Source organism: Phalangium opilio, unplaced genomic scaffold (assembly GCF_054372755.1).
Source record: "Phalangium opilio isolate 3A_F unplaced genomic scaffold, DU_Popi_V2 ptg000209l_1, whole genome shotgun sequence".
Classification (NCBI taxonomy): Eukaryota; Metazoa; Arthropoda; class Arachnida; order Opiliones; family Phalangiidae; genus Phalangium; species Phalangium opilio.
The window spans coordinates 17636428-17646831 of NW_028324217.1; the positions used below are offsets into that span (position 1 = coordinate 17636428).

General features: G+C 42.3%; 1 protein-coding gene across 1 annotated transcript; it reads left to right on the forward strand.

Moving 5' to 3' along the window:
• The first annotated feature begins 7169 nt into the window (after positions 1-7169).
• Positions 7170-8390, forward strand: LOC149620969 (uncharacterized). Its single transcript, XM_089854822.1, has 2 exons — positions 7170-7967; positions 8055-8390. The coding sequence occupies exon 1, from the start codon at positions 7241-7243 to the stop codon at positions 7946-7948; it is 708 nt and encodes a 235-aa protein (XP_089710948.1). The 5' UTR covers positions 7170-7240; the 3' UTR covers positions 7949-7967; positions 8055-8390.
• The last annotated feature ends 2014 nt before the right edge of the window (positions 8391-10404 follow it).

Below are 10404 nucleotides of genomic sequence, written 5' to 3' on the forward strand. Positions count from 1 at the left end.
AAAAACCTTTCCAATGTGATCAGTGTGACTACGCTAGCGCATGGAAGTCTGTATTGATCTCACATCAACGCGTTCACAGTGGAGAAAAACCTTTCCAATGTGATCAGTGTGACTACGCTAGCGCGCGGAAGTCCGGATTGATCACACATCAACGTAATCACTCTGTAGAAAAACCTATCCAATGTGATCAGTGTGATTTTGGTTGCGCTGTCAAACGTAGTTTTATCAGACATCAACGCGTTCACAGTGACGAAAAACGCTTCAAATGTAACCAGTGTGAATATTCCAGCACTCACAAGAATAGTTTAATCATACATCAACGCATTCACAGTGGTGAAAAACCCTTCAAATGTGATAAGTGTGACTATTCCAGCGTACAGAAGCCTAATTTGACCAAACATCAACGCATACACAATGGTGGAAAACCCTTCAAATGCCATCAGTAAGACTTTAGGTGCACTGGCAAGAGTACTTTCATCAGGCATCAACGCGTTCAAAGTTGGGGGAAAGCCCTTTAAATGTGCTCACTGTGACTTTACTAGCGCATGAAAGTTCGTTTTGATCACACATAATACCCTTCATAATAGAGAAAAACCCTTCAGACGTGACTGTTGTGAATTTGCCAGTAAATATAAGAGTTCTTTTATAGGACATGTTCGCATTCACAGCGGTGAAATACCATTGAAATTCGATTGCACGACAGACATACATTCACGGTGGAGAAAAACCCTTCAAATGTGGTCGTTGTATATATTCAAAATAATTGAAAATGAAACGTATCAAGTAGTAATAGTGGAATGTCCATTATTCATTATACGTTAACACTGCTTTTTGAAATAATGTAAATATTTTACTTAATATGCTGATTTTATTGTAAGATAATTTTAATTGTTTGAGTTTCTCATTTGTAGAAATAAAATGTTCAAGAATTAAACATTCTAACTAATATTAAAATTCATTACTCGTGTTTAAATTAAATCAATTTTCAGAAGGTAATTTCAATTGAAGTAAGTTACCTTACCTTGGAACATTCTGAAAAATATGGTCAATTCATGGGGCAACATCATACTCCGCCGCTATTTCTTTCATATGAGCTGAAATGAATCATATAACCCTTGCTTGTATTGAGAATGAAAGATCTATATATGTTGAAACGTCTTCAATATTATGTTTTTGGGTCTTCGGGAGCACTGCCATCTCTAATACTAGGCCTTGAAATGTACAACAGAAGCATTTTTTAAGTGACACTTTGAATTTGCGCTTAGTAACCGTTAGATGGCGCTTTTCTGAGGCGAATTTTCGCGATGACGAAAGTAAATTCGTACTGCGCAGTCTCGCATGACGTCACGTCTTTCTCTTATGGCGGACTATTTTAAAATGTCCCATAAATTTCTATTATTAGAATGGCTAAAGGTGCACCTCTTTTTAGGATAGAAAGAAACTAAAATAACAATTTTTTGGAAAAGGTTGCAATAAACAAGCTAATTAGCAATAATTTTCGGAAAGGTAGCAATAAATAAGGGTAAAAATATATCCAATTTAGTAAAATGTAAAATTTGGAAATATATTCAGTTGATAAAACTTGAAAATTCCAAAAACAGGTGCACATTAAGCCGCTCATATTTTTTTAAGAACTAAGAGGTCCACTGGATAGTTTGACCAGAAGTGAGATGAGACTAGAAGTACTGAGCTAACCAAATTCTTCACTCGGCGAAAGTGAATGTTCTTGATAACACACGAACGGTTGGCCCTCTAGTGGCGGTTTCAGAATTTCCCCTCCAAAACGTGAGACGCTCGCGGTGGTAGACGGCCGAACTAGATTCAAGCACCCGCGTCCGTGTTTCGCCGCTTTAGGTTGAGGGGAAGGGGGTAAGAAATTTTTTTGGAACTCGACCAATTTTTTTCTCTCTAGCGTAGGCTCGATGGAAGCGGCGTAAAATCCTCAAATTTGTTCACTAATGCCAGGATCTATTACCAATGCTAGAGCCCTTCACTTCTAGTCTCATCTCACTTCTTGTTTGACCAATAAATTTTCAGAAGTTTTGATAGCTTGGCTAGGGAGAAGCGTCTCAATTTTTGCTCACTCCAGTGGATAATGTCCTATAAATTTTCCATTCAAACGGGGCACTGGACACTTGTCCTATAAGAAGTGTTTCTTATTTCCGGCCCTGACTATGGGTGCAATTAGTCGCTAAAATGATGCCCAGTTATGTATGATTGTATCCTTCGTCAAATTCAGTGAAATCTGAACTTCTGAAGCCCAACTACAATGTGTTTGTATCGTGTCTCTCAACCTAGATCCCAAGCAAAAGTTTTGAGTTTAATACTTTTGCTGGATCGTGCGGGATATAGGTGTCCCAGCAATTATTTGACGAAAATTTGAATTGGTATTGCAGATTTTGTAAAGAAAGCAATGCACTTAATTTCGAAACGTTGTTCATTGATGATACTTGTCATTTCATTCAACCATATTTTCCGAAGGTTTTAAAATGTGAATATCACACTTATTTGGCATTAACGAAACTGTTGTTAACAAAGTTTATAAGACCATTGTTTGACAACTACGCGAAAGATTTAACAGATCGCAAATAATCGTACAAAAAGTTCAAGAACAAACCTCTCTCTAGAAAAACTCTAAAGATTTAAATAAATTTTACCCACGCTGTGATAAATGCCTTCTTATGTTTTAACAAGTTGAAAATAAACTTGTCGTTTGAATTTTAATGTGTCAGGTTATTTTAATCAGCTGCTATATTATCCTCAATACCTTTACTTTAACCGTTGTCTTGCAAGCTTTCAACAATTTCCCATAGTTCTGAACTTGCCGCCAGTTTAACACCTCAGAAAAGCGACATCTAGCGCCATTTGTGAAATCCTAACTGCCACCCCCCTTTTATTCGTATCACATGGCCTAGTATTAGAGATGGCAGTGTCGGGAGCCTTTTGAATATATTAGAGCCCCTTAAGAGACCTTGTATTAGACATATCAAAAAGATATCTAGAAACAGAGCGCCGTGAGAAGTCTTGTGTTAGACATATCACTAGATATCTAGAAATACAACCAGTGATACAACGCCCTAAGAGAAGCCAAAAAAGTAGGTTATTAAGCAAAGACCATTTCTCAGAAGTCTTAGAAGTAGAGCGCCCCATCTCAGAGGTCCGACATTCCCAAAAAACGTACGGGATTTCGCGATTTTGCCAATGATTACGATAAAGATTTCGTGATTTTGCCAATGATTACGAGAAAGATTTCGTGATTTTGGCCAAAGATTTCGTGATTTCACGATTTCACAAAGATTAAAGCAGGAATGAAGCTGAGACCACCTAATATGGCTACCAGAACAGCGGTAAGACTTGGGAGGGTGTCACGTACTACTATCCCATTGCTACTATAACCAGGCGGCACCTAAAGTTTGTGCCGTCCCACCGTCTCCCCCCAGTTCGAATAGGGCGAACGGGAGCGTGGGAAATAAGGCGGTGGCACAGGGCAAATGACCAGTTTAAAAATTGCCTGGACCAGTTTAAAAATTAAATCGGAGGGGGTTCAGTTAAATTCAATTGGTATGCCCTACCCTAGTTGCAATTAAGGAGATGTGGATCATTCAAAAGAGGAGTTCAATTAGAATCTGTGCCTAATTTGAAGGATATTGACAGTTTTCATGATTTTTCCCGCAAAAACCCGTAATTTAATTAATAATTTCGATTATTTTTGATTAGAGGAAGTCATTTCATGAGGTATATTTAATTGAGAAAATATGGATTGATTTAATTGAGAAAATATGGATTGATTTAATTGGGAAATATCTACTTTTACATAGCTTATCCGTAAAATTATTAGTTTTCCCTGAAAATGGTTATAGGTATTTTTTGTGGTTTAAGTCTTGAAGAATCTCTGATATTTTACCGACATGCTACTGCTAGAACAACACTGATCATCAAGAGCAGCCATGGAAATAAGGTTTTTTTTTTCAACTAGTCCTCGGGACCAGCGACCCCGACATCAACAATATTCAAACTGGTCCCTAAGACCAGTTATTGTTATTGTTATTGTTATTGTTGAAGGGGGTGACGCGTCGCCGCGTCGAGCACCGATACCAAAGGTATATTGTGCGCCCCGAGCTGGTTAGACTGCGAAGAGTCCTGTCGCCTCGATGAATCGGAGAATCCGATTGGCCGAGACAGTAGAGAACTGGAAGGGTTCCATAGTATGCATGTCAAAATGCTCGAACCTCATGGCCGCGAGGTAGTCGCAGCTACAGAGGATATGGGAGGAGGTTTCTTCTACCTCTCGGCAGAACCTACAGAGTGGGTCATCGACGATGCCTAACAAGTGCAGGTGTCTATTCAGCCGGCAGTGACCAGTGAGGAAACTGGTAACCAGCCTAATTTTACTTTTGGTAAGGGCAAGCAGTTCCTTTGCCCTAGTAATGGAGGGACCCAGGATGAATTCCTTGGCTTGTCTCTGTCCATCCATGTCAAGCCAGAGCTGCAGTTGAAGTGCAGACATCCGGTAGTGAATCTTCTGGCGAATTATGCCATGGGGGATGGGAACCGCAGGATCAGGTCCGAAGAACTTCGCCTCAGCCCCCCTTTTGGCATACATATCAGCCCTCTCATTGCCCAGGTATCCGCAGTGTCCTGGCACCCACAGCAATTGAACCTTGTTGCGGGCAGCCAGAGAACCCAGCAAATCCAGACAACTGAGGACTAGTCTTGAGTCAACAAGGCACTGATCCAGTGCCACGAGGGCGGCCTGACTATCCGAATAAATCTGAATCGTCCGTCCGCGGTAGTTTTTCTTGATGCAGAAATCCGCGCATAAACAAATGGCCATGATTTCCGCTTGGAAAACACTGGCAAAGTTGCCGAGGCTCTCGTGAAAACCAAACTTCTTGGTCAAGCAGTAGACCCCGGCACCAGCTCCAGAGTCCGTCTTTGAGCCGTCCGTGAACCAGACGGACTCCCCCCCAGTTCCGAGGACCGGGGTGGTCTCCCAATCAGTGCGACTCGGAAAGTGCACGCTGAAGGGCTTGTCCACTGCCATCTCTAATACTAGGCCATGTGATACGAATAAAAGGGGGGGTGGCAGTTAGGATTTCACAAATGGCGCTAGATGTCGCTTTTCTGAGGTGTTAAACTGGCGGCAAGTTCAGAACTATGGGAAATTGTTGAAAGCTTGCAAGACAACGGTTAAAGTAAAGGTATTGAGGATAATATAGCAGCTGATTAAAATAACCTGACACATTAAAATTCAAACGACAAGTTTATTTTCAACTTGTTAAAACATAAGAAGGCATTTATCACAGCGTGGGTAAAATTTATTTAAATCTTTAGAGTTTTTCTAGAGAGAGGTTTGTTCTTGAACTTTTTGTACGATTATTTGCGATCTGTTAAATCTTTCGCGTAGTTGTCAAACAATGGTCTTATAAACTTTGTTAACAACAGTTTCGTTAATGCCAAATAAGTGTGATATTCACATTTTAAAACCTTCGGAAAATATGGTTGAATGAAATGACAAGTATCATCAATGAACAACGTTTCGAAATTAAGTGCATTGCTTTCTTTACAAAATCTGCAATACCAATTCAAATTTTCGTCAAATAATTGCTGGGACACCTATATCCCGCACGATCCAGCAAAAGTATTAAACTCAAAACTTTTGCTTGGGATCTAGGTTGAGAGACACGATACAAACACATTGTAGTTGGGCTTCAGAAGTTCAGATTTCACTGAATTTGACGAAGGATACAATCATACATAACTGGGCATCATTTTAGCGACTAATTGCACCCATAGTCAGGGCCGGAAATAAGAAACACTTCTTATAGGACAAGTGTCCAGTGCCCCGTTTGAATGGAAAATTTATAGGACATTATCCACTGGAGTGAGCAAAAATTGAGACGCTTCTCCCTAGCCAAGCTATCAAAACTTCTGAAAATTTATTGGTCAAACAAGAAGTGAGATGAGACTAGAAGTGAAGGGCTCTAGCATTGGTAATAGATCCTGGCATTAGTGAACAAATTTGAGGATTTTACGCCGCTTCCATCGAGCCTACGCTTGAGAGAAAAAAATTGGTCGAGTTCCAAAAAAATTTCTTACCCCCTTCCCCTCAACCTAAAGCGGCGAAACACGGACGCGGGTGCTTGAATCTAGTTCGGCCGTCTACCACCGCGAGCGTCTCACGTTTTGGAGGGGAAATTCTGAAACCGCCACTAGAGGGCCAACCGTTCGTGTGTTATCAAGAACATTCACTTTCGCCGAGTGAAGAATTTGGTTAGCTCAGTACTTCTAGTCTCATCTCACTTCTGGTCAAACTATCCAGTGGACCTCTTAGTTCTTAAAAAAATATGAGCGGCTTAATGTGCACCTGTTTTTGGAATTTTCAAGTTTTATCAACTGAATATATTTCCAAATTTTACATTTTACTAAATTGGATATATTTTTACCCTTATTTATTGCTACCTTTCCGAAAATTAATGCTAATTAGCTTGTTTATTGCAACCTTTTCCAAAAAATTGTTATTTTAGTTTCTTTCTATCCTAAAAAGAGGTGCACCTTTAGCCATTCTAATAATAGAAATTTATGGGACATTTTAAAATAGTCCGCCATAAGAGAAAGACGTGACGTCATGCGAGACTGCGCAGTACGAATTTACTTTCGTCATCGCGAAAATTCGCCTCAGAAAAGCGCCATCTAACGGTTACTAAGCGCAAATTCAAAGTGTCACTTAAAAAATGCTTCTGTTGTACATTTCAAGGCCTAGTATTAGAGATGGCAGTGGCTTGTCAAAATGATATGATACAACAGACTTATCTGAGACCATTACAAGTGATGGCTCGAGTCTGCTGTACTCACTGAAGAGCTTAGTGTGACTGAAGTCCCAGTGCTTGGGCTTCCACCAGCCGTGGTTGTTGAGCCTACAGGCTCCCATAATAGCTTCCTGCTCAATAAAGAGGTGTAGAGGAAGCATATTCAGAAGGATCTCCAGAGAGGCTGTGGGGGTGGTCCTCATGGACCCCGTGATGCCGATGCACGCCAGCCTTTGAAGCTTGCGTAGTTCATCTTGGGCCGTTTTAAGGCGAACCCTGGACCACCAGACAAGAGCTCCATAGGAGACTACCGGCCTGATGATCCTAGTATAAATCCAGTTCACGACACTAGGGCTTAAGCCCCAGGATTTGCTAACTGAACTTCTTAAACGCCAGAATAAAATTTTGGCCTTCTTGATGCTAAGATCAAGATGGGATTTCCAAGTAAGCTTGGCATCAAAGGTCACGCCAAGGTATTTGACCTCGGTGGACTTCGTCAGAACCTGTCCAAAGAAGGAAATATCATTGAAGAGTTCATTGGTCCTCTTCCGGGTAAACGGTATAAGGACAGTCTTGTTGGGATTGACGGTGAGATTAACTTCCCTACACCATTCCCCAACAACATGCAAGGCAGTTTTCATCAGTGCAGCGATAGTTGCAGGGAACCTCCCTGTAACAATCACAGCGATGTCATCCGCATAGCCAAAGCAGTGACACCCCCCCTCCCCGAGTCGACCCAGCAGCTCATCCACCACCAGGCACCAAAGAAGAGGGGAAAGAACCCCTCCCTGTGGACAGCCACGGTCGGTGGAGATCTCCAGGGATTCCCCGAGAAGAGACGCCGTCACCCTGCGATTCGTGAGCATGGAGTGTATCCAACGACACAGAGTGTCGTCAATACCAAACCGCTCCGCAGCGCGAAGAATAACTTCACTAGAGACCCTATCAAAGGCCCCCTCAATGTCGAGGAAGATGGCCAAGGACATCTCCTTGAACTCGATGGCCCTGTCAAGGCAGTTCATAATGCCATGGAGCGCCGTCTCCGTGGATTTGCCTTTCTGATAGGCAAACTGAGCAGTGGACAGGGGAGTATGGGAGAGAACTCCATCTCGCAAAAACCTGTCCACCAGTTTCTCTAAAATCTTTAGGAAGAAAGAGGTAAGGCAGATCGGCCTAAATGCCTTGGCCTCAAGATAGCTCGTCTTCCCAGGTTTGGGAATAAAGATAACCTTCGAGCGCTTCCAGATATCCGGAATATGCGCCAGAGCAATGCAGGCCCTAAATATCCTGCACAAATAGGGGCCAATGGCGTCTATACCTTCATGAAGGAGGGCAGGAAAGACGCCATCTGGGCCAGGGGACTTATAGGGCTGAAACGAATTAACAGCCCACTTAAGTCTGGGGTAAGTAACTATCTTATTGGCAATGCCCCAGTCCGCCCTGTGTGCTCTCCGAAAGTGCACGGGGAGAGCTTCAGTGCATGTGGGGACAAAAACCTTGGAGTCCGGAAAGTGTACCTTAAGCATATGCTTTAGGGTATCAGTCCCTGATTTGGTAAACTCACCTTCTGCCACCTTAATGGTGCTGAGCTGGTGAGTGTTGTCATGAGCCAGGATCCTCATGATCTTGGCAGAAGCGGGGGCATCGGAGATGCTACCGCAGAAGTCCCTCCAGGAGTTCCTCTTAGCCTCCCGGATGGCTTTATTATACTTGTTGAGGGTCTGTCTATAAATAGTCCAGTCCCCAGTCCTCTTGGCTCTGTTAAAGAGTTTACGAGTGAGCTTGCGAAGCTTGCCAAGTTCCGTACTCCACCAAGGAACGAGCCTTGGCCGGCTGGCAGGCTTCGCTGGACAGTTATGGTGGTAGGAGTTGATAATGGCTTGTTGCATGAGATCAACAGCCAAATCAAATTCCAGCACCGAGGTAAGTTTGGGAGCATTACCTCTGAGTAGGAGGCAGAGTTCCTCCCTGTAGCCGGACCAATCGGTCTGACGGGGGTTGCGCAGTTCCGTCTTAACCGAGGTTGACTTGACCGCGACCGAGAAGCAGATGTGCCTATGGTCTGAGAGAGATGGTTCATCAGACACATGCCAGTTAGATACCGACAGACTGATATTGTCTGTGGCAAGGGTCACATCAATGACCTCCTTTCTGTTTGAGGTAACGAAGGTCGGTACATTGTGCCTATTGAGAATATGCAGGTTCGTACCGACCAGATATTCAAGTAGGTCATCACCACGTTTGTTGCAGTCGCTGCTGCCCCACGTGACATGATGAGCATTGGCATCGCAGCCTAGAATGAGCCTGTCCCCCTGCCGCTCACAGTGGTCGACAAGAGCGGCAACCTCCTGTGGCGGGGGGGAGTCCGTGGCATCATGGGCAAAATAAGCAGACGCTATGATAAGGCCAGTTGCCTCTCCAAAAGAGGAGGGCAATACCCTAATCACAGCAGTATCCCTAGTGAGGTAGTTCGGAAGCGGAAGGGTGTCAAGACCCTTCCTTGTCAGAACACACGCCCTGGGGTTGGGTGAGGTAAAATCATAAGAAATGCTACCTGCATTCTTTAAACCAAGGATTTAACCAGTTACCCCTGTGCGATTTATTTTACTACTGGTCCCACTTTAAAATTATTTATAAATATAAAATTACATGGTCCCAAATCATTTTTAACAATTTTATTTAGCCATCTTTGACTACATTATCGTACGAAAGCAAAAAAAGATTATCGATTTTCAACCAAAATTATAGTACGCTCCGAGCGCCTTCAAAATAGTGGTGTTCTGATTGACCTTGTATTTATACTAAAATCGGTACAAATTACAAGGGTCCTGAAGGAGATGGACAAATAACGTCTCCGAACGTTTCTCTAATCCTGTCTTTGGACTTAAAACATGAATAATTTCATCCTATTTCACCTTTTTTTTCTTCTAGCGAGCCTTTTGTGCCCAGATTAGTTAAATTACCCGCTAAATTATCATACAATTATCGTACGCCGAAGCCGAATTATCGAATTTAGCGTGCTAGGCTGCGTTCAGTAACCGGCATCAAAAACATCGATGGCTAAAAGATGACATCGATGTCTTACTGAACGGTTTTTCGCGTCTTTGGGCGTGACGTCATGATGCTCATCGGATGCCCATCAGGAAAATCAGCTGTGAGAGGAGGTTTTTTTGATGAGCATCGGATTCATGACGTAAATTTCGTCATTTTGCGCCGCGACAATTAAAAAAATGTAGAATTGACAAATATTATCCTTATGGTCTGGATAATAATACTAAAAAGCAATATATTATTTCGGTAAAAAATGGATTCTGACAGAGTTTTGATTTAATTGATAAACTGAAGTACAATATCTTTGTAAATATTTCGGATTTGTAACGTTATCATAATATCGTCGCCATTAAGAAAAGCATCGATTACACAAAATTGTGCCGTTCAGCAACTGCAACGTCATCATGACGTCAAAAGAACATCGATTTCATTTTCCCAAGCATCGATGTTTTTCCCGATGAGTGTTACTGAACGCAGCCCTAGTACAGCGTCATAACTATCGTACGCTTCGAAAAAACTCTTAAAATTATCGCATTGTACTATA